The sequence below is a fragment of the Capricornis sumatraensis genome, chromosome 19 (assembly GCF_032405125.1).
Source record: "Capricornis sumatraensis isolate serow.1 chromosome 19, serow.2, whole genome shotgun sequence".
Taxonomy (NCBI): Eukaryota; Metazoa; Chordata; class Mammalia; order Artiodactyla; family Bovidae; genus Capricornis; species Capricornis sumatraensis.
Window position 1 is genome coordinate 52,213,480 of NC_091087.1, and position 22,986 is coordinate 52,236,465.

A 22,986-nucleotide genomic window follows, 5' to 3' on the forward strand; every position below is an offset into this window, starting at 1 on the left:
AATGAGGAAAGAGCAGGATAACTTTGTGCAGCCATAATCAAACTTCATGTGCAACGGAAACTTCTTGCTTGTTAACAAGGTAGTTTTCGTCCCTCCCCATCTCAAGAGACTGATTTACTAGACAGTGGGCCCAAAACCTTTTGACTTTAGCTTTTCAAACACCCCAGGTGATTTTAACGCAAGTGTTTCAAGGAGACTTTGAGAAATATGTGCACTGGCTTTAATGTCAGCTCCATGGTTTAAAGTCCACCTCTCCCACTCACTGACTATATGACTTCAGACTATTTACTTAGTTTCCCTGAGGTTCAGATTTCTCATCTGTAAAGGGGGGATACTAAAAGCTTCACAAGAACGATGAGAAGATATAAGGGAACTGTGCATACACAGTGCTAACACACTGTCCGGCTGTGGCTGTTACTATGATTCACCTAGTCTCACAGGACAAAAATAAGGAAGAACTGGACATGCAGACATATTCATCATGACATTCTAAATGCTTTCAAATTCATGGTAATGTTTGTTGGGTTTTTTTTTTTCCATGTTCATATTAAAATTTTCATCTGCAAGGTTCTGTAAGAACCTCCTGGTCACCCATGCCTTTCATCTCACCCTGCCTTTAATCTGTAATACATGAAAAGTTTCCGGACACATTACTTAAGAGGTTCCAGTTTGATAAGCAAATCTCATCAAAGGCATAAGGCTTGGAACACAAATATTCACCAGAAAATACTCTATTTTTCACATCAACATAAATACTTAAAAAATTAATACTTTTACTGAACATTAGTCAGGTTTTACAAGAGAGCAAATCCTGTTTGCTTTTCCTGTTTTGTGTAAACAGAGAAATATATTAACTCCTCATCTATAAAAGTATAGGGCACCCTTTGCATCTTTCTTACCATGTTAAAGCTTTACAAAGGTCATCAGTTAATACTAACTACCGTATCTTTACTTAAAAAAAAAAACGAATAAAATCTTATAAGAATACTTTATCATCTGCCAAAAACCGACTAACAGATGTGTCTCTCACATTATCAAAGTTATTAAGTAAGTAAAAGCCAAACAGAAAAGTAAAGCTCACGCTGTTAAATGTGAGGAACCATGGAACGCTGCTGAGTTGCAATCATCATGTATCAGTATCTTTCAAGTGCTCACTTGTACAAGGCACTATAGAGATTACTACCCTTCAGCCAAGGTAAATGGGGCAGAGTGGAAGGGAGGAATCACAGCTCTGAAGGCCCTTTCTGAAGGGAACTGCAGTTTGCCTCAAATCACCACCAAGGGATCGCCGCAAAAGATGTGTCTTTTGGACATTAGGAAAAGTAAAGGTACAGTGGGCTACCAGCACTTTGCAAAATCTCGTAGGATACTGGAGAAGAGATAAGATCCGGCGACTGTAAAATCCCTTGCAAAAGGATAATTTACAACAAGCCAGTACTATAATGTTTTAGAGAGAGAGAGAAGGGTGGGCGGAGACGGGTTCGAGGTCCCCAAGGGGAAATTCAGGGTGCGGGCAGGAAGGTCTGACAATGGGTTTCATAGCCCCCAATGTGGGGCGGGGGGTGGGGACTGTCTAGCTCAGGCTTCCCCCTCCACTCCCCCAGCTGCACCCGGAGCGGGCGGGGAAGGAGGTCCACCGGAGGGTCGGAGCCGGGGCGGGGGGCCGAGAGCGGCCGCCGGTCCCGGGGAAATCAGAACCGCACGGCCCCAAGGGAGAAAGGGCTGCAGGAGGGCGGGGCGCGGTGCGGCGAGGAAACCGAAAGGAGGCCGGCGGGGAGCGGGTGCCGCCCGGCCGGGGACCCCCCCTCCGGTAACCCACCCCAGGGCCAAGGCGAGGGAGGGGGGCCCGCGAGCCAGGAGGAGGCAGAACTTACTCCGCGGTCCTCCTCCGAGAGGAAGTCGGGGCCGTCGTCCAGGCCTTCCTGCGGGGTCGGCGGGGCCCAGCGCGCCGGGGGAGAGGATGGAGCGAGGGAGACACAAAGGGAGACGTTAGTGCCCAGCCGGCGCGGCCCCCGCGCCCCCCCGCGCCCGCCGCCCCCACCGCGCGCCCTGGGCTCGGCGCCGCGAACACCCACCATCATGGCTGCTCCGAGGCGAGAGCCAGCGCAGGCGCGTACCGCACCGCGGGCCGTAGGGAGCCGGCGGCGGCGGCGGCTGCAGGCGGGCGGGGCCTCGGAGCAGCCCCGCCCCGCCCCGCCCTGCCCTCCCCGCCTCTCCCTCCCAGACGCTGGGGGCCGGGGTCTGAGAGCGCGGAAGAAGGGCTCAGTGCCCTCCGCCCAACGTCGTCGCAGCCTAGGCTGAGAGCGCCCAAACCCAGGCGCACGTGTCTGGAGACCGCTCGCGGCTGGCCGGTTCAGACCCAGGAAGGGCCGAAGGCCACCCGGGGAGCTGTCCAGTTCCCTTTTCCTGAGGGCTGAAGCGAAAACCAAGCAAGTGCCCTCCGGAGCCACAAGAAACCTTCTAGTCTTTGTATGGTGCCACACGATAATTAATCACAATTAATATTTTGCCCGTAGATGTTGTGGGAGCCAAGGCCCTTTACACAGTCATCGGTCAGGGGCTGTAATAAAGCTTTTTACTGCTGGCAAGGTAATAACTACCTCAGGGTGTGGTGCGCTAATAGTTGAGCACTATATAAATGAGCTGTACACGAGTAGAGTATTCTTTTCTTTATACCAAGAACTGTCCCCAGGCCCACTCTACCTGTCCAGTTCTATAGCACCACACAGGTGTCCACAGGCACTTGAAACAAGACCATTCCTTACCCCCTGCCCCACTTCGGTTACACAGAAGTGCACACACGTGCACAAACAAAAAAGCAGTCCTACGTTTCCATTCAGTTTATAGCATCAGCATGTTCAGATGTTCAGGCCAGAAACCTCAAAAGTCCCATTCAAGTCCTTCCTTCCTCTCCCTCAGTCCTCACATCATTTAGTAATCAAATCCCATTACACCTATAGTTGATTATCTGCCATTACCTCTTAAATTGGTCTCATTCCTCCTTCCAACCCCCTTCCACAACAATTACCTTCAGCATCTCTTGTCTGGCCTGTTTTTAAAAACCATTTTTAAAAATTGAAGTAGAGCCCCTAGTGTATAGCACGGGCTTCCCTGGTAGCTCAGCTGGTAAAGAATCTGCCTGGCAATGCGAGAGACATGGGTTCATTCCCTGGGTTGGGAAGATCCCCTGGAGGAGGAAATGGCAACCTACTCCAGTATTCTTGCCTGGGAAATCCCATAGACAGAGGAACCTGGCAGGCTACAGTTCAGTTCAGTTCAGTCACTCAGTCGTGTCCGACTCTTTGTGACCCCATGGACTGCAGCTCGCCAGGCCTCCCTGTCCATCACCAACTCCCAGAGTTCACCCAAACTCATGTCCATAGTCGGTGATGCCATCCAATCATCTCATCCTCTGTTGTCCCCTTCCTTCAATCTTTCCTAGCATCAGGGTCTTTTCAAATGAGTCAGCTCTTCACATGAGGTGGCCAAAGTACTGGAGTTTCAGCTTCAGCATCAGTCCTTCCAATGAACACCCAAGACTGATCTCCTTTAGGATGGACTGGTTGGATCTCCTTGCAGTCCAGGGGACTCTCAAGAGTCTTCTCCAACACCACAGCTCAAAAGCATCAATTTTTGGCGCTCAGGTTTCTTTATAGTCCAACTCTCACATCCATACATGACTACTGGCTAGAGTTCATGGGGTCACAAAGAGTAGCACACAACTGAGCGACTGAGCATGAGCGCATACTACACAATAGGTCCTTGTTGTTCATCTACTTTATATAGATAACAGTGTGTATATAGCAGTGTGTATATGTTAATACACACACACACACCACACACACATATATATATAGCAGTGTGTATATGTTAATCCCAAACTCCATATTTCTCTCTCCCCACCCTTGTCCGGCCCTTTGCCATAACTTCTCTTGTCATTCTATATATTTCTCATAACTTCTACATATTCTATATTTTCTACATTCTATATATAAAATATTCTATATATTTCTCATAACTTCTTTGCCATTCTATATATACTGCTGCCAGTTTTCCTCCTAAGACACAGATATTGGTGATTATGTTACTACCCTGTTCAGTAATCTTCCCAGGTCTCCGTTATGTGAAAGTCCAGCTCTTCAGCCTGTGGGTCCCTATTTTGCTAGGCCCTCCCATCCTATCTTATTAAATTGAAGCTCTCAAAACAGTAATGGGTTTTATTTTGCTTGGGTTTTTTTTTTTTTTTTTTGGCCAGGTTCCATGGCTTGCAGGATTGAACTTGTTACCCTCTGCAGTGAAAGCACACAGTCCTAACCACTGGACTGCCAGGGAATTTCTACAAAACAATAATGTTAAACTTCCAGACATTTTCATGATAAATTGTAGGTTTCATTTTATATGTAAGGAGAATTGAGGCATAGAAAGATTTATTGGCCCAACAAGGGTTATTCTCCAACATGGGAGAGGGGGGGTGACTTTATTTTTTGTTTGTTTCTTGTTTCCAGTGCAATGTAATAACTACTAGGGTGATGTTTTTCACTGGGAGTCATGAGGCATCATGTGGTGTCAGTGTAGTGTGATGAAATGTCAGGAGGAATGTCCCACTAACTTGTTGCTGATAAAATGTGTCAATATTTCCCAATAATTTGTTTTTGGTTTGTTACACTTCCTAGGCAGAGACAGAAGCAAGGAGCTACAATTAATGAACTCAGGATTTGCACACAACTGGTAGGAGGGTCAGGTGTGTCCTTGTGGACAAAGATCAAGAAGCGCCACATAAGATGATTTCAAATGCTTCTGCATTAACCAAGAGTTTTAAATTTCAATATTTAAGCCAAGTCCAGGAACACTATACAGAAACACTGAGACTCTCAAATGCCAAAACTTTAAGATCACTAGTTCTGAAAAAAAAAAAGGCAGGATTTAAATTATGAGTAACTGGGACTTTCCTTGTGGTCCAGTGGCTAGGAATCTGAGCTTCCAGTGCAGGGGGCCTGTATTTGATTCCTGGTCAGGGAACTAGATCCCATATGCTGCAACTAAGAGTTCACATACCACAACTAGGATTTGGTGCAGCCAAATAAAAATAAACTTTTAAAACAAGATATGAGTAACCAACTAAAATGATCAACAAAGACATATAGTAATTACTGTAGCTAAAATCAATAGCTGAAAACTCACATGAATAGAGAACCCAATCTTGAAATAATAAAGTTGTTCATTAACATCTGAGCCTTCCTTTCTGAGCAAAGGTCTCAAGATATATTTTGTAAATGATAAAAAAAAAAGGAGTTATAAGTAACTGATACAACTATCAAGAAGATAGTTATAGAAGTTCAGGAATATGAAAAGAAATTAAGATAGAAGTTTACATAACAGATTTTTCAACTACTTGTAAAATCAAGAAGATATTAAAGCTAAACCCCTTTCCTAATACTTTTAACCAAGTAATTAATTTTCATCTTGTTTTGATAGATTTCTGTGAAACTACCTACTTTATATAAATTTCATGAGCAAACTATGTTGAATCACAATTTGATTACTTCACAAATTCAACAGGAAAGTAAAATGTTACAATTATGAATAGTTTCCCAGTGGCATGCTTCAAAAGGCATGCATTGGTGGTATAGTGGCTAAGACTCGATGCAGGGGGTATGGGTTGGATTCCTGGTCAGGAAACTAAGATCAAACATACATGATGTAGCCAAAAAAAAAAAAAGACATGCATTAGAAGATTTTAAAGAAGAGTAAGATTTCAGAGAATAATGAGTGAGTTACTTTAAAATTCTGGAAATAGACTATTGGGGTCGAACATTTTTTGTCAAACAAAAGTCAAGTTTTGTTTTTTTTTCCTAGAAGAAAAACTTTAAACATATGAAATAGTAATTGTTTAAGTTAGATGAAGAAGGGGCTTCCCGGTGGCTCAGTCATAAAGAATCTGCCTGCCAGTGCAGGGGACCTCGGTTCAATCCCACATGCCACAACTAAGACCCAGCACAGCCAAAAAATAAGTAAAGAAAAGAATAAATTTGAGAAAAAGAAGTTTACTATCTGTTTTCTTCTAAGAGTTTTATGGTCTCAGGTCTTACGTTTAAGTGTTTAATCCATTTTGAGTTAATTTTTTATATAGTGTAAAAAATTTCATTCTTTTGCTTGTGGCTATTTGGTTTTCCCAACACATTTATGGAAGTACCAGATATTAATTGATGTGTTTTTTAAGGAGAAAGTTTCAGTTCAGTTCAGTTCAGTCGCTCAGTCGTGTCCGACTCTTTGCGACCCCCTGAATCGCAGCACGCCAGGCCTCCCTGTCCATCACCATCTCCCGGAGTTCACTCAGACTCACGTCCATGGAGTCAGTGATGCCATCCAGCCACCTCATCCTCGGTCATCCCCTTCTTCTCCTGCCCCCAATCCCTCCCAGCATCAGAGTCTTTTCTAATGAGTCAACTCTTCGCATGAGGTGGCCAAAGTACTGGAGCTTCAGCTTTAGCATCATTCCTTCCAAAGAAATCCCAAGGAGAAAGTTTAGAAAATTAAATTGAAGATCGTCTCTTCACACACATATATCTCGAAAAGTAGATTGTGATTGCCAAGGGCTGAGGGGTGGGGAAATAGGGAATGATTGCTAAAAGGTATGTGGTTACATTTTTAGGGTGATGACAATGTTCTAAAATTAGTGGTTTTGGTTACACAAGGTGAATATACTAAAAACCACGGAATCATACACTGAAAGGGTGAATTTTATGGTATGTGAATTATCTCTCAATTTAAAGAAGAAAGAAAGAAGTGATTTGGGGAATTTCTTTTTTAGGATCCTACACATGGTCTTTTTTTTTTTTTTTTAAGAATTACATTCCAAAAGGTCACAGAACTCTTTTGTGAAAAGATAGCTGCATCTTTGCATAAAGGGACGATGAGGACTGTTTACAAATCCCAGGCCTTGCTTGGAAAACCTGCTGCTTCCCTACTGCTTTCATCTTTTGTTATTGTTTAGTCGCTAAGTCATGTCTGACTCTTTGCATTCATCTTTTTAGGAGTAGCTTATCCCTTTGCTTAAGATCTAAGAGTACCTGGGGAAGAACCATTTTTCCAGCAAAGACTAATGGGGTTAAACCCCAGGAATCCTGTGAACTGGCCTCAGCCTATGGCTATGTCATGGGAGTCTCAAGAAAGAAAACTTTCAGGAATCAGAAAACTCTCTGAGTTTCCCAAGCAAAAGGCCTAGAAATCCTTCCAAAAGGCTGAGCCCAAGGCCCTGCTCCTCCTTCTGTCTGTCTCTTCAGAAGTGTTGCTCGGCCCCAGCTGACACAAGAGAATCCACACACATGAAGTTCTCCACTTTAGGAGTCAGTTTAAACATTGCACTCAGTAGGAAAAAAATGACAGGTCCAGGAACCCTTCGCTTAGTGGTGCTGAACTTTCCCTCTCATTATAGGGAATAGAATCAGACTGTGTCTGGCCCAGAAAGGGGAGCTGCCCAGATTTTAGTCTGTGCAGGTAATGCAAGACCTCCCCTGTTCTCACAGCCTGAACTCACTTCCCTCCTCATCTGTGCCTCCCCAACCTAACCATCCTTCAAGATGGGCCCAGAAGTTGCCTCCACCACTGCCCCTACTTTACCTGGAATAGTTAGGAAAGAACATGGGCTTTGGGGACAGTCTCCTGTCCAGATCTTGGCCCTGTATCCTGTAACTGTGGGTGAAGAAAGTTATCTTTCTGACCCTGTTTCCTTGCTTTGTAATATGGCAATGCTTATGTAGACTCTGGAGTTAGATGCGCTGAGTGTAAATCTCACCTTTGCCATTTGATCATCATGGAGCCTCAGACACTTTTATAAACTTTTTTGGTTCTTTGGTTTCTTCATTAAAATGGGAATAATAGCACATACCTATCTTAAAGTGGTTGGAGAGGTTTAAAATAATCCTTACAAAGCACACAGAAGAGTACCTGGCTTACAGCAAAAGCTCAGATATTTGTTTTAATGCTATTGTTATCATTTGCTTAGAACTATCTGTCCACTCAAGAGATAGTGGGCCTCCAAAAGCATGTTTCAGTCATGGACAGTAAATCCCTGGTCACAGACAACTGGGCCAGAGAAGGATATCTGACTGAAGCTGGCTGGGCCAATCAGATTCTTCTGCGTAAGGGTCTTGCTGCTGCTGCTGCTAAGTCGCTTCAGTCGTGTCTGACTCTGTGCAACCCTGCAGACGGCAGCCCACCAGGCTCCCCCGTCCCTGGGATTCTCAAGGCAAGAACACTGGAGTGGGTTTCCATTGCCTTCTCCAATGCATGCAAGTGAAAAGTGAAAGTGAAGTCGCTCATTCGTGTCCGACTCTTAGCGACCCCATGGACTGCAGCCTACCAGGCTCCTCCATCCATGGGATTTTCCAGGCAAGAGTACTGGAGTGGGGTGCCATTGCCTTGAGACATGCAAAAACAGAGTTGGAAGCCCAGTCATATTAATGGCAGGGCCTGTCAAAAGAGGCAGGCACCCCAGAATACTGCTGAGGTTCCTAGAGCTGCTCTGACTCCAGTCCATTAAAATGCCTTTGTATCCAGTGAGATATTCCAGCTCTCTTTCAGTAACATCTCCTCCTTTGGTTAAGCGTTTGGTTACTTGTAAGGAAAAGAAGTCTCAATGAATACAAATATATGTACTTTTGTATTGTTAGTTAATACAAGTGTACATATAAATAAAATTTAATGTTTAAGAGCCATATTATTTGAGATTATGCCAACTGCTTTAATAGATACACCTAAGACTTCAATGGTGTAACCCTGTATGATTTACTGCTAACTTAGGCAAAATGTATTTGGCAGTGGTGAGGGTGTGGGGGGCTATTTTGAGAGTCTCAGCTACATGAAGATTGATATTCAGGAACTCAAGCTTCCAATCCTGGGGTTCTGCATCCCTTTTAAGACAGTCATGGTGGCCACAGAATTCAGAGAATCTGTAGACTTGGATGGGAAAAAATTTACGTTTCTATTTTCTCTAGCCTTTACTGTAGGCAAAAAATCTCAGTACCCATGACTGCCATGGAGACAACTCACAGATATTTTCATGTTATACTACAGTTGTTACAGAATCTCAAAATAATGTTTATGTTCACTACTATTTCAAAATCAAGGTAGCTACTAAATCTAGTTATGTAATGTGCTGCTGCTGCTGCTGCTAAGTCACTTCAGTCGTGTCCGATTCTGTGTGACCCCATAGACAGCAGCTCACCAGGCTCCCCCGTCCCTGGGATTCTCCAGGCAAGAACACTGGAGTGGGTTGCCATTTCCTTCTCCAATGCATAAAAGTGAAAAGTAAAAGGGAAGTCGCTCAGTCGTGTCCAACTCTTTGCGACCCCATGGACTGCAGCCCACCAGGCTCCTCTGTCCATGGGATTTTCCAGGCAAGAGTACTGGAGTGGGGTGCCATTGCCTTCTCCATGTAATGTGTTAAGAAAAGAAAAAGCACATAAATTATTGTATCACAGTTTTAAAAAACTCCAATACCTATATTTCATTGTGGTTTGTTTTCTTTATAATCCTGTTTTATGCGTGCAAAACATTATTCTGGAATTCCACAAAATTCCTGACCAGTTCTTCTCCAAAGTACCTGTCAAAGTCATGAAAACCAGGGAAGACCAAGACATTGTCATAGACTGAAGGAAGCTGAGGAGACATAACCACTAGATCCCAGAACAAAAGAGGGATGTTAACGGAAAAACTGGTAAAATCAGAATAAATTCTGGAGTTAACTTAATAATACTGTACCAATGCTGGTTTTGGCAAATGTACTGCAGTAATGCAAGATGATGACATCAGAGGAAACTAGAGCTGAGTGGACAGCATGTGGGAATTCTACTATTGCAATGGACTGAATGTTCATATCCCCCAGATCCATATCCTGAGCCCCACAGTGATGGTATTAGGAGGTGGGTTCTTTGGGAGGTGATTAGTGTCCCCATGAATGGGATTAGAACCCTCATAAACAAGGCCCTAGAGAGACCCCACACCCCTTCCCCCATGTGAGGTTATAGTAGGTAGATGACTATCTTCCTATGGTAGGAAGCAGGCCCTTACCAGACACCAAATCTGCTGGTGCCTTGATCTTGGACTTCACAGCCTCCAAAACTGTGAGAAATAAATTTCTGTTGTTTATAAGCCACTGGGTCTATCTTTTGTAATAGCCCAAATGGACTAAGATACTATCTTGGCCACTTCTCTGTAAATCTAAAATTATTCTAAAGTATAAAGTTTATGAAAAAAGAAAAAGGTTCTGAGAAGGAATGCAGGCATCCATGGTACAAAATAAATAGGAACGCCTCCCCAGGAGGCTCAGATGTTATTAAACAAGGGCTGAGAAAGCACCAGGATCAAATAGGAAGCTTTGGTGGCCCAGGCCTGGTAACAGGAACATCTCCTCTGCCCACATTCAGTCACATGGCCCCTCCTGAGGCAAGGGGTCTGGGAAATGACAGTAACCTCTGGGCTGAGCAACAACTCCATGTTTTGGAAGGGCGTGTGACTCAGCTAGCCATCTGCCACTAGAGTTCAAGCAGTGGAGTCACAGACTTCCTGTCTACCAGTCAAGATTCTAACAGGAAACAGATGTCACACTCCTTAAGAGATTCAAAAGAGGTTCATTTACAAAGTGAAAAAGTTCAAGGTTGAGGGTGGGGATAAGGCAGGACTAGGGCCAGCAGAACCCAAGCCAGCAGAAGTCCCCAAAGGACTTAAATCTTTAGGACAGGAATAAGTCCACCATAGCAATAGCACAGTAAGAAATCCTTAATGGATCCTCAACAAATAGTATTAACTAAATTGCAATAAACTGGAATTTAAAAGCTGGGAAATATATATGGAATGGTCTCCAAGATATATTATGGGAATTCTTAACTGATAGCTGCATATGATATGAAATTAAAAGATAAAAAAGTAAGAGAAAAAAGCTGGGAAATACGTTATAGAGTAAGGCTGATGATGAGCAAAAAAAAAAGGTTAAAGAATGACTCCTTCAGGTGCAAAGAACTGAGTCAGAACTGTACTTGAGTACTTACTCTGTCATTTCTTGGTGAAATAGGGCTTGTTTTTTATAAATATTAAAACACAGAATATAAATACATCCCTAAATTGTGTTCCCTAGCTTTCCACCTCTGACTTGAGTCTAAAGGGTGACTGCCCCGGGGGAACAAAGTGTGGTGCCTTGCTCTTGTTTGCAGGAGAAAATAGTTATAACATAGAGCGCCCACAACAGCTGAAACAAGATATATATATTTAATTTTATGGCTGCACAGTGGGTGGGATCTTAGTTCCATGACCAGAGATTGAACTCTTGCTCCCTGCAGTGGAAACTCAGAGTCTTAACCACTGGACCACCAGGGAATTCCCTGACGATATGCTTGCCTGTTCCTAAGACTTTGCCATGGGGCTGGAGTGAAGAGGGAGAGAGTATCACCAGTTCCTTTTAGCCTTGATGGAGAGAAAGGGAATCGAGAAGAGAAGAGGGCATGGACAGTCACAGGGGTCTTGATTTCCTCTCTGCCGACTTAAGGTCTGGAAAGCATGGGGCATCAGATGCATAGGGCATACGCTAATGTAGGGAGATGTTCTTGCTCAGTTTTAGGGCTGAGAGGGCTGCCCCCTTGTTAATCTAGCAGTTCAGCCCCACCAGGCAGTGAGAAGTTGTGAGTTTTTTTCTCCTGGGATATGATTGAGGCCCAGAGTTTCCCCACCCCTCAGCCCTTCCTCCAAGTCAGAAGACAGCTGAGTTGGGTGCCGGCAAGTCTTCCATGGGCAAGGCACCTAGCAGATACTGGTATTTTGTATGTCAGCTATGAGGACTCAGACAATACCTTGAAAGTTCTATACAACCTTCTCCATGCTTAAAGATCCTGGAGCAGGACACATGATACCTTAGTGTCTCCACCCGCAATCACACACCTCCTAGCGTGACTTCCATCTGGGCCTCCTCAGAAGCAGAGAGTTGGGCTAAATGACCTCTTGAGTTTTCTTTTTGCTCGCTGACTCAGAAAAGGTACTGAATTATTTACTCTTTTATGTTCTCAGTTCAGTTCAGTTCAGTTCAGTTGCTCAGTCATGTCTGACTCTTTGCGACCCCATGAATTGCAGCATGCCAGGCCTCCCTGTCCATCACCAACTCCCAGAGTTCACTCAGACTCATGTCCATTGAGTCAGTGATGCCATCCAGCCATCTCATCCTCGGTCATCCCCTTCTCCTCCTGCCCCCAATCCCTCCCGGCATCAGAGTCTTTTCCAATGAGTCAACTCTTCACATGAGGTGGCCAAAGTACTGGAGTTTCAGCTTTAGCATCATTCCTTCTAAAAAATCCCAGGGTTGATCTCCTTCAGAATGGACTGGATGGATCTCCTTGCAGTCCAAGGAACTCTCAAGAGTCTTCTCCAACACCACAGTTCAAAAGCATCAATTCTTCGGTGCTCAGCTTTCTTCACAGTCCAACTCTCACATCCATACATGACCACTGGAAAAACCGTAGCTTTGACTAGACGGACCTTAGTCGGCAAAGTAATGTCTCTGCTTTTGAATATGCTATCTAGGTTGGTTATAACTTTTCTTCCAAGGAGTAAGCATCTTTTAATTTCATGGCTGCAGTCACCATCTGCAGTGATTTTGGAGCCCCCCAAAATAAAGTCTGACACTGTTTCCACTGTTTCCCCATCTATTTCCCATGAAGTGATGGGACCGGATGCCATGATCTTCGTTTTCTGAATGTGCTTTTATGTTCTACAACCACATTTTTAGCCACTTCTCTGACCTTGCTATTTACACAATTTCCTTTGCCTTGCTTGCAATTTCTAAAAAGGAAAGTCAGAACATGTTTGTCATCATTTTAAAGGCATCTTGGAAACATACACTAATTTCTGAATCATTAAAGGTATTTCTTTTGCCCTCTTGTATTTAACTGAACAGAAATGTATAAACTTGGTATGGGAGGCTCCCAGAAATTCAGGTGAAAACCACCATCGCCCCTGATAGGATTCACTGCGAGACTGAGGCTGCAGTCACTGTAATGGTCTGATGTGAGGCAGGAATGTGGTGCTCTTTAGGCACTAAAAGATATTCAGTTTGACTGGCTGGCTCCATGGTTTGGAAGCTTTCATGAAAGGCTGTGGAAGAGACTGGCCAGATATTCACCAAACTCTCTTTTTTTTCCCAGCCATTTGAGGAGGTTACATTCCGGGGACCCCATCAACATTGGAGTGACTGTCTGACTAAGTTGAATGAGCTGTGAGTGAAAATGGTGTGCAAATGTCTGCCCCTGAAAAACCTCTTATGCAATTATATCATTTTTCTATTACTTCTGCAACAAATTACCACAAACTTAGTCACTTAACACAACACAAATTTATTCTCATTTCTAGAGGCCATTCCTCCCAAATCAGTTTTACTAGCTAAAATCAGGGTGTTAGCAGGACTCATTTATTCTGAAAGCTCTAGTGGGGAATCCATCTCTGCCTTTTTAAGCTCCTGGAGGCCACCCACTGCATTATTGATCCCTTTCTTATATCACTCTGAAATCTCTGATCTTTACATCTTACTTCTTTCTCCTTTGACCTTCTTGCCTCCCTCTAAAATGAGGACCCTGCTGCTGCTGCTGCTGCTGCTGAGTGGTTACATTTAGGGTGCACCCAGATAAGCCAGTGGGAGAAGAAAATGGCAGTCCACTCCAGTGTTCTTGCCTAGAGAATCCCGTGGACAGAGGAGCCTGGCAGGCTGCTGTCCATAGGGTCGCACAGAGCCGGACATGACAGAAGCAACTTAGCATGCATGTATACATTGGAGAAGGTAATGGAAACCCACTGCAGTATTCTTGCCTGGAGAATCCCAGGGACAGAGGAGCCTGGTGGGCTGCCATCTATGGGGTCGCACAGAGTTGGACACAACTGAAGTGACTTAGCTGCAGCAGCAGATAATCCAGGATAATTTCCCCAATTTAAAAGCCTTACTGCATCTGTAAAGTCCCTTTTGCAGTGTAAGATAGCATTCACAGATACTAGAGATGAGAATGTGGACATCCTTGGGGGCTATTACTCAGACTACCACAGCGATCCTACACACTTTGTCTCTCTTTCCATATCTTTGAGCTGAAAGGAGAGAATGATAAAGCCCAAAGAGATGAACGAACCACACAACAGAAGGAGGCTGGGTTGCTGGATGACTGGGTAGGCAGAGTTTCCCTGCCTACCACACAAGATAGACTGTGAAACAAGGGAGAAAACTCAGTTCAGTTCAGTCACTCAGTTTTGTCCGACTCTTTGCAACCCCATGGGCTGTAGCACTACAGGCCTCCCTGTCCATCAGCAACTCCCAGAGTTTACTCAAACTCATGTCCATCAAGTCGGTGATGCCATACAACCATTTCATCCTCTGTCATCTCCTTCTCCTCCTGCCTTCAATCTTTCCCAGCATCAGGGTCTTTTCCAATGAGTCAGTTCTTTGCATCAGGTGGCCGAACTATTGGAGTTTCAGCTTCAGCTTCAGCATCAGTCCTTCCAATGAATATTTAGCAGTGATTTCCTTTAGGGTTGACTGGTTTGATCTTGCAGTCCAAGGGACTTTCAAGAGTCTTCTCCAACACCACAGTTGAAAAGCATCAATTCTTCAGCACTCAGCTTTCTCTATAGTCCAACTCTCACATTCATACATGACTACAGGAAAAACCATAGCTTTGACTAGACAGGCCTTTGTCGCAATGTAATATCTCTGCTTTTTAATATGCTGTCCTCCTATGGGTCCATACTCTTACTGTGGTTCTTTGAACTTCCTGGCCCCTTGACTTTCAGTTTGACCATGGGACTTGGTTTGGTCAATAAAGTGTGAGTGGGAGTGACTGACTGTGTGCCTAGGCTTTACTAAGACATTGCTTGTGTTTCCACTTGCACTCATATGTCTCTGCCACTCTCATGAGCTTGCGCTGCCTTGAGCTTGTCCAGATCAGCTAAACCCCAGCTGACCCACAAATCTGTGTTTATAATGAGTAACTGTCGTTTTAAGGCAAAAGATGTTGGAGTGGTTTACTAGATAACAATGACTAACTAATGTATGTTTTCCTCTAGGAGTTTTATGGTTTTGCATTTTATATTTAAATTATGATCCATTTTGAGGGGTTTTTTATGTTTTAAGGGTATAAGGTCTGTGTCTAATTTTTTTTTGCATGTGGATGTCTAGTTGTTCCAGCACCATTTGTTGAAAACTCAAATGCTTTAAAATGATATTTACATCTGTATAATATAAATGTCAGCTCTATGGATATTCCCGAGCCCTTTGGAATTCAAATGAGGTTTGGTTCAAACACCCATCCCCCGTGTCTCTGAGGATACTCTGGGGCTTATTCTTCCCTCGGTGTCCTCTGGTGAGTCTTCCTTCCAGCAACACTACAGCCCTTCTACTCAGTGTTTCTTCTCCTTTTCCCCCACCTTGTCCCCCAATTTCTTCACCCTGAAACATCACTCATCCATGCTATATGTAAGCAGATATTGTCAAAGGAAGAGAACCACGGAGGAGATGATGATCCAGGGCAGAAGGACCTAAAGAGGATTTTAATATTTCTGAACTTAAAAATCCCTGGTCCATTTTTTCTTATGGTGAATTCACCCCATACCTTTTCCATCTAAGTTATGCTGGGTCCCTCTTGGGGTCACTGTTGACCCATATGACACTTTAGCGAACTTTATTTTTTTTTAAGGCCGCCCTTCTTCAGCAGCCTTTGCAATATTCAGCACAACAGAAAGTGGACCAGATTTGAGCATTGGTTTCCCTTCATCTTGCTTTAGTCCCCATCCTTCCCTTCCTTACTGGTCTTCAATCCCTCAAATTCTCATTCATTTCTTACAGAGCAGGTTACCTCTTTCTTTACAGGCTCCAGGCCATCCAAGTTATTCCCAAAGGTTTCATCTTCATAATTAATTTTAAAATGTGCTCAATTTAACAATTAGAACTCCAAAAGGAACCCTGGGGTGTTGACTTTTTTCTGTCACTACGTGTACATCATGATGACAGTGATAATGACAATAGCCCTTAAGTAAATACAAGTTATCACATGAGGTCTTTTCCAGGAAAATGGTCTTTTCCAGGAAAATCAATAGTCCTTTCTTTGACATGTAAGAGGTTGTATATTATACCCCTGTATACCACAGAATAGAAACCAGAGTCTCTAAAGTGTTTTAAGCTCTCAAAATTAAAAATGCTGATCTCTGTAGATGCATTCTGTAAATGTATAAGTCTGGCAGAAAGCCAGCAAGTTCCTGGAAGACAAAAGGATGTCAGCCCAGCTTTATGAAGCATATGTATTGTCATCACATTCTTTAACAGACCAAGAGGAAGCAGAGGCATGGGCCATGTCTTTGACATAGAGTATTTCTGCAATTCTAAGGTGTGCCAAGAGCATTTGGGAGAAAGAAAAAAGGCAGTGCATTAGATGTTCACACCAGCATTAGGTTACATCCATCCTGATTTCAGAACTTTAAAATGAGAACAATAAAACTGTATCTTAGAAGTAAGGAGTACTATCCTCTCTCTTTAGGTCTTCTATAGCATGTTCCTCTATATCCTGAAGAAAAAGTTATTTCAATAATAGTATTGCTAAATACATGCAAAATAAGCTTTCAAATAGAAATGATAGAATCAGTATATTCAAAACTAGGCATAATATTAATCGAATAGTCTTTTTCTTGACTCAAACTACAGAATATAAAGAATTTGGTGAGGCTATGAATAGCAGATAACAACTTCTCTAAATCTAGTTTTCTTATCTACAAAATAGGTAAAATAAAGTACCACCATCCTGATAGGTGTGAAGACTGAATGAAATAACACATGTAAAGTGCTCAGCATAGTGTCTGGAACACAATACTTTCTCCTGCTCCACAGAAATTCAGAAGGAACTGCAAAGAGAAGGCTGGAGTGTTACTTATTCTTGGTACTATTTAACCCAATCTAACAAATACTTCATGACCATCCACTTTATGCTAAGAATTGGGCTGGGAGGTGCTATAGGAGAAAATAAAGAAGAGTTCTGTGCCTATCTCGTCCTAGGAAGAGACAGCAGATGAGAGATATTGGGCGCATTTTATTTTATTAACTGAACTTTGTATTTAAATATTGACTATGCTATACTTAAGTTATCAAATATATTAAGCTTTAGGTATTAAGTAGGTTAGTGGCTTCCCTCTTGGCTTAGATGGTAAAGAATCTGCAATGCAGAAGACCTGGGTTCGATCCCTGGCCCTGGAGAAGGGAATGGCAACTCACTCCAGTATTTTTGTCTAGAGAATTAATTCCATGGATAGAGGAGCCTGGTGGACTACAATCCATAGGGTCATAAAGAGTCAGACATGACTGAATGACTAACAACACATTAAGTATGTTATGTTGCTTTAAATATACATACTTAATATATACTGTTTTATATACATGATTCTGAGATAATTCTGTATTGGTTAGTACATAAATAAATAACAAAAGAATCTTGCTCCTTGGAAGAAAACCAGTCAATCCTAAAGGAAATCAACCCTGAATATTCACTGGAAGGACTGATGCTGAAGCTCCAATACTCTGGCCACCTGACACAAAGAGCTGACTCAACTAACTTTAAAGCCCCTGATGCTGGGAAAGATGGAGGAGAAGGGGGCGACTGAGGATGAGATGGCTGGATGGCAGCACTGACTCAATGGACATGAATTTGAGCAAACTCCAGGAGATAATGAAGGACAGAGAAGGCTGGTGTGCCACAGTCCATGGGGTCACAAAGAGTTGGACGTGACTTAGCGATTGAACAAGAAGAAGGAGTAAATGAATAAAAAACTACCCCTTATCTCTTTTTTTCCCATTTTTAAAGTTTATTGAATTTGTTACATTACTGTTTCTGCTTTATGTTTTGGCTTTTTTGGCGGCAAGGCCGGTAGGATCTTAGCCCCCTGACTAGGGATTGAACCTGCACCCTCTGCACTGCAGGGCAGTTTTAACCACTGCAGCACCAGGGAAGTCCCTACCCACTACTTCTGAAATAGCAAACCTGAAAATGTACTAGGACATGAAAGTGAAAGTGTTAGTCGCTCAGTCATGTAAAACTTTGGGACCATATGGACTATAGCTCGCCAGGCTCCTGCGTTCATGGAACTCTCCAGGCAAGAATACTGGAGTGGGTAACCATTCCCTCCTCTAGGTATCCTGCCCAGGGATCGAACCCAGGTCTCCTACACTGCAGGCAGATTCATTACTGTCTGAGCTGCATGGCAGGTCCTTGCTCCTGATGATAAAGAATAAATGGCCTTGAAGGACACTTTAAGATTAGAGGTTATCCTAGGTACCTGTACTAGCCAGTTTCCAAGAGGGCTCCTAGAGATCCTTGCCGCTGATAACAGCAGCCTCAGGCAAAATCTGCTTGTATCCTCATGAAAGATTCCAAGCAAGAATTTCCTAACCAAGCCCTTTCCAAGTTCCTGACCCATATGTGATTACTGTTGTTTGAAAACACTACATTTTAGGATAACTCATTACAGATACAGAATGTATTGGGGTGAGGTTAAGTCATTGGAGGTTACTAAGTGGAGCAGTAAATGGTCAGACATGCATCTAGAAATAATTCTGCCTTCGAGGTAGAAGTTGGATGAAGGGGTGGACACTGAGAAACTAAAGGTCAGACACTACTGAGGAAGGGATCATACCATCCACGGGGGAGGAAGTAGGGACTGAGACCGTGTTGTGATCAAGCTGGAGGTTAGAGAAAACTTCAGAAGCAGAGACCTGATTGAAAGAAAAAGTGCTTATATGGGGTTTGTTAGCACTGCTGCTGGGGAGACACAAGTTCTAGGAGAACTTGGATTGTGTTCCACCATACTACAAAATGGGGGAGGCTTATAAAGGCAAAAAATGCAAGGTTAGAGTCAGTTAAATGAGCTCTTTATCAAGAATTGTAATTGGAACTGCCAAGAAGTCAGGGTGCTTCTTAAGTAAGGATTGGTTGGGGTCTGAAATGGTCACACAGTTGCAAAAGAAGACCCTGAGACCATAATGTTGCACCTGGCAGATGGTGTCCTTGGGTCTGGTATAGTTCAGTAAAATTCAGGTTCTCACTGATGGAGAGACTGCTAGAGACCAGATCCTAAATGGCTCCCTGACTCCATTTTTGTATGCCTGAACTGGGATGATGCCATTAGAATTTCCCTTTGTCATCAGGATCAAGATGTGTTTATAAAAGAGACTGATGGGCTGTGACAGGAAAGATAGAGACTAAAATGATTTGTGGTTTTTCTTTTTCCTTCTAGAATCTTGCTAAATGTATCAATTCCCCAGCTTTGGCTATTTGCTGAAGAAAGAGTCAGTCCCATGCTATTTCTCCATCTCAGCACAGAAATTTCCTTTTGAAGGTCTCACTCTTATCTAAGATAAATGTATTTACCTAGTTGCACTTTGTGGATTTATAATAAGTACTAGATAGAAATCGGACACGACTGAAGTGACTTAGTAGCAGCAGCAGCAGAGAAGTAAGAGAAGCCGTCTCTGTGAGCACAACTTCTTCCCATAACTTGGCAGGGAGGGTGGAGTATGTGAGTATTTTCCTTAAACTAAGTGTTCTTTAAAATATTTTGTTCTTCAAGGTTTTTCTTACATCAGCATTTTTCTATTTAAGAAACACTAAAAATGTAGTCTTCATTTCAAATGTTCTTTTAAGTTACTTAATATTTTTAAGACATCAATGATGTAATCTAGTTTTAATAGTAAATTGACTTACTTTAAATTCAAACATATCCATTTGCCCATTAAGAAATTAGCCAAGGCTTCCTTCGGCATTCTCTTGTTAATGGCGGGCAGCGGCTGCTGAGTGGGACGCAGGTAACCGCTGCCCACACAGGCAGCCTCCCTGCCTCCTGCTTTCTACTAGTGCCAAAGCTCATCAGCATGGCCGTGGTGCCACCCAATCGCTCGCAGAACAGCTGGCCCCAGGTGTCACCCAGTTCGGCAACAAGTACATTCCAGCAGACCAATCCCCTCACCCTGGAGCGCACCATCAACCTGTACCCTCTTACCAATTCCCTTTTTGGTACAAAAGAGCCCCTCTATGAGAAGGACAGCTCTGTTGCAGCCAGATTTTAGCGCATGAGGAAGGAATTTGATAAAATTGGCATGAGGAGGGCTGTAGAACCAGTTTTGATTGTCCATGAGCACGGGCTACCCCATGTGTTACTACTACAGCTGGGAACAACTTCTTCAAATTACCTAGTGCTGAGCTTAACCGAGGAGAAGATGAAGTTGAAGGACTAAAACGCTTAACAACAGGAGATATCAGGTGGTAAGATGGAGTCCTGCAAGACTGGGTCTTTGATGACTGCATTGGCAACTGGTGGAGACCAAATTTTGAACCTCCTCAGTATCCATATATTCCTGCATATATTACAAGACCTAAGGAACATAAGAAGTTGTTTTTGGTTCAGCTTCAAGAGAAAGCCTTGTTTGCAGTCCCTAAAAATTACAAGCTGGTAGTTGCACCACTGTTTGAACTGTGTAACAATGCACCTGGATATGGACCCATCATTTCTAGTCTCCCCCAGCTTTTGAGCAGGGTCAATTTTATATACAACTGAATTGCTGCACAGCAGCGAAGGCGGTAGCACCCCACTCCAGTACTCTTGCCTGGAAAATCCCATGAACAGAGGAGCCTGGTAGGCTGCAGTCCATGGGGTCGCTAAGAGTCAGATACAACTGAACAACTTCACTTTTCATTTTCATGCATTGGAGAAAGAAATGGCAACCCACTCCAGTGTTCTTGCCTGGAGAATCCCAGGGACCGGGGAGCCTGGTGGGCTGCTGTCTATGGGGTTGCATAGAGTTGGACACGACTGAAGTGGCTGAGCAGCAGCAGCAGAGAAGTAAGAGAAGCCGTCTCTGTGAGCACAGCTATACACAGCATAGAATAAACGTCCAGGAAGAGCTTTTTTGGTATTATCTCTTTCCCAGTCCTGAAATTACCACCTACTTTCTACTGTCTGAATATAACGTTAATATGAAAAGCTAGATTGTGCTGTTAAAAGAAAAGAAATTAGCCAAGAAAAAACAGGGACATTAATCTCCAAAGTTTTTTTTTTAAGGCTTTCTTTTTAACTTTGGAGAAATCTTTGGGGTATAACTAGTTTTTACTTTGAATAAACATTTATCTGTAGTTCAGTAATTCTTTCCATTTACCTCAGACACCCTTCTTGACCTGTTGTGGCTTTGACCCTAAACAAGACTCTCTTTCTTTGCTCAAGTGGTACTGTTAGGGATTTCCCAGCTACTTGTGTGAACCTAAGAAACATAACACTTCTGCTTAAAAACCATGTTTGAGCTCATGAAAAGAAAAGTGAAAGTGTCAGTCGCTCAGTTGTATCTGACTTTTTGTGACCCCATGGACTGCAGCCTGCCAAACTCCTCTGTCCATGGAGTTCTCCAGGCAAGAATACTGGAGTGGGTTGCCATTCCCTTCTCCAGGGGATCTTCGAGACTCAGGGATTGAACCTGTGTCTCCTGGATTGCAGGCAGATTCTTTACTATCTGAACCACTAGGGAAGCCCCCATTTGAGCTCATGCAAATCAATTAAAAAACAAACAAACAAACACAAAGCAACCTAATCGAAAAATGGGCAGATCTAAAAAGACATTTCTCCAAAGAAGACATACAGATGGCCAACAGACACAGGAAAAGATGCTCAACATCGCTAATCATTAGAGAAATGCAAATTCAAAACTCCAGTGAGATACCACCTCACACTGGTAGCCATCATTAAAAAGTCTACAAATAACAAAGGCTGGAGAGGGTGTGGAGAAAAGGGACCCTTTCTACACTGTTAGTAGAAATGTAAGTTGGTGCCGTCACTATGGAAAATAGTACGGAGGTTCTTCAAAAAGCTAAAAATAGAATTGTCATATGATCCAACAATCCTACTCCTGGGCATATAATTAAAAAGATTCATGGACCTTTATGTTCATAGTAGCGCTAGTCACAATAACCAAGACATGGAAACACTTAAATGTTCACTGACAGAATGAATGCAAAAGAAGCTGTGGTATATATACATATATATACAATGGGATACTAATCAGCCATAAAAAGAATGAAATAATGCCATTTGCAGCAACACGGATGGACCTAGAGACTATCATACTAAGTGAAGTAAGTCAGAAAGAAATACCATATGATATCACTTATATGTGGAATCTAAAATATGACATAAATGAACTTATCTATGAAACAGAAACAGACTCACAGACATAGAAAACAGATCTGTAGTTGCCAAGGGGGAGGTGGGGCAGGAGAGGGATGGGTTGGGAGTTTGGGATTAGCAGATACAAACTATTATATGCAGAATGGATAAACAAGTCCTACTATCTAGCACATAGGAAAAGGAGTACATCAAGGCTGTATATTGTCACCCTGCTTATTTAACTTCTATGCAGAATACATCATGAGAAATCCTGGACTGGAAGAAGCACAAGTTGGAATCAAGATTGCCGGGAGAAATATCAATCACCTCAGATATGCAGATGACACCACCCTTATAGCAGAAAGTGAAGAGGAACTCAAAAGCCTCTTGATGAAAGTGAAAGAGGAGAGTGAAAAAGTTGGCTTAAAGCTCAACATTCAGAAAACGAAGATCATGGCATCCGGTCCCATCACTTCATGGGAAATAGATGGGGAAACAGTGGAAACAGTGTCAGACTATTTTTTGGGCTCCAAAATCACTGCAGATGGTGATTGCAGCCATGAAATTAAAAGACGCTTACTCCTTGGAAGAAAACTTATGACCAACCTTAGATAGCATATTCAAAAGCAGAGACATTACTTTACTGACTAAGGTCCATCTTGTCAAGGCTATGGTTTTTCCAGTAGTCATGTATGGATGTGAGAGTTGGACTGTGAAGAAAGCTGAGTGCCGAAGAATTGATGCTTTTGAACTGTGGTGTCAGAGAAGACTCTTGAG

The 22,986-nt window shown here is 43.0% G+C and overlaps 1 protein-coding gene and 1 pseudogene across 1 annotated transcript in view; one reads left to right on the forward strand and one right to left on the reverse strand.

The window, feature by feature from the left end:
• Window positions 1–2,137, reverse strand: part of SNX6 (sorting nexin 6) — a 53,462-nt gene extending 51,325 nt beyond the window's left edge. The window contains exons 1-2 of the mRNA XM_068990865.1: window positions 2,076–2,137; window positions 1,875–1,922 (exon numbers count right to left, since the gene is read on the reverse strand). Coding sequence (XP_068846966.1) covers window positions 1,875–1,922; window positions 2,076–2,081 — 54 coding nt within the window. The 5' untranslated portion in view covers window positions 2,082–2,137. The remainder of the gene's footprint in view (window positions 1–1,874; window positions 1,923–2,075) is intronic.
• A 17,793-nt stretch (window positions 2,138–19,930) lies between these two features.
• LOC138095439 (cleavage and polyadenylation specificity factor subunit 5 pseudogene) lies at window positions 19,931–20,613 on the forward strand (annotated as a pseudogene).
• Window positions 20,614–22,986: the final 2,373 nt, after the last annotated feature.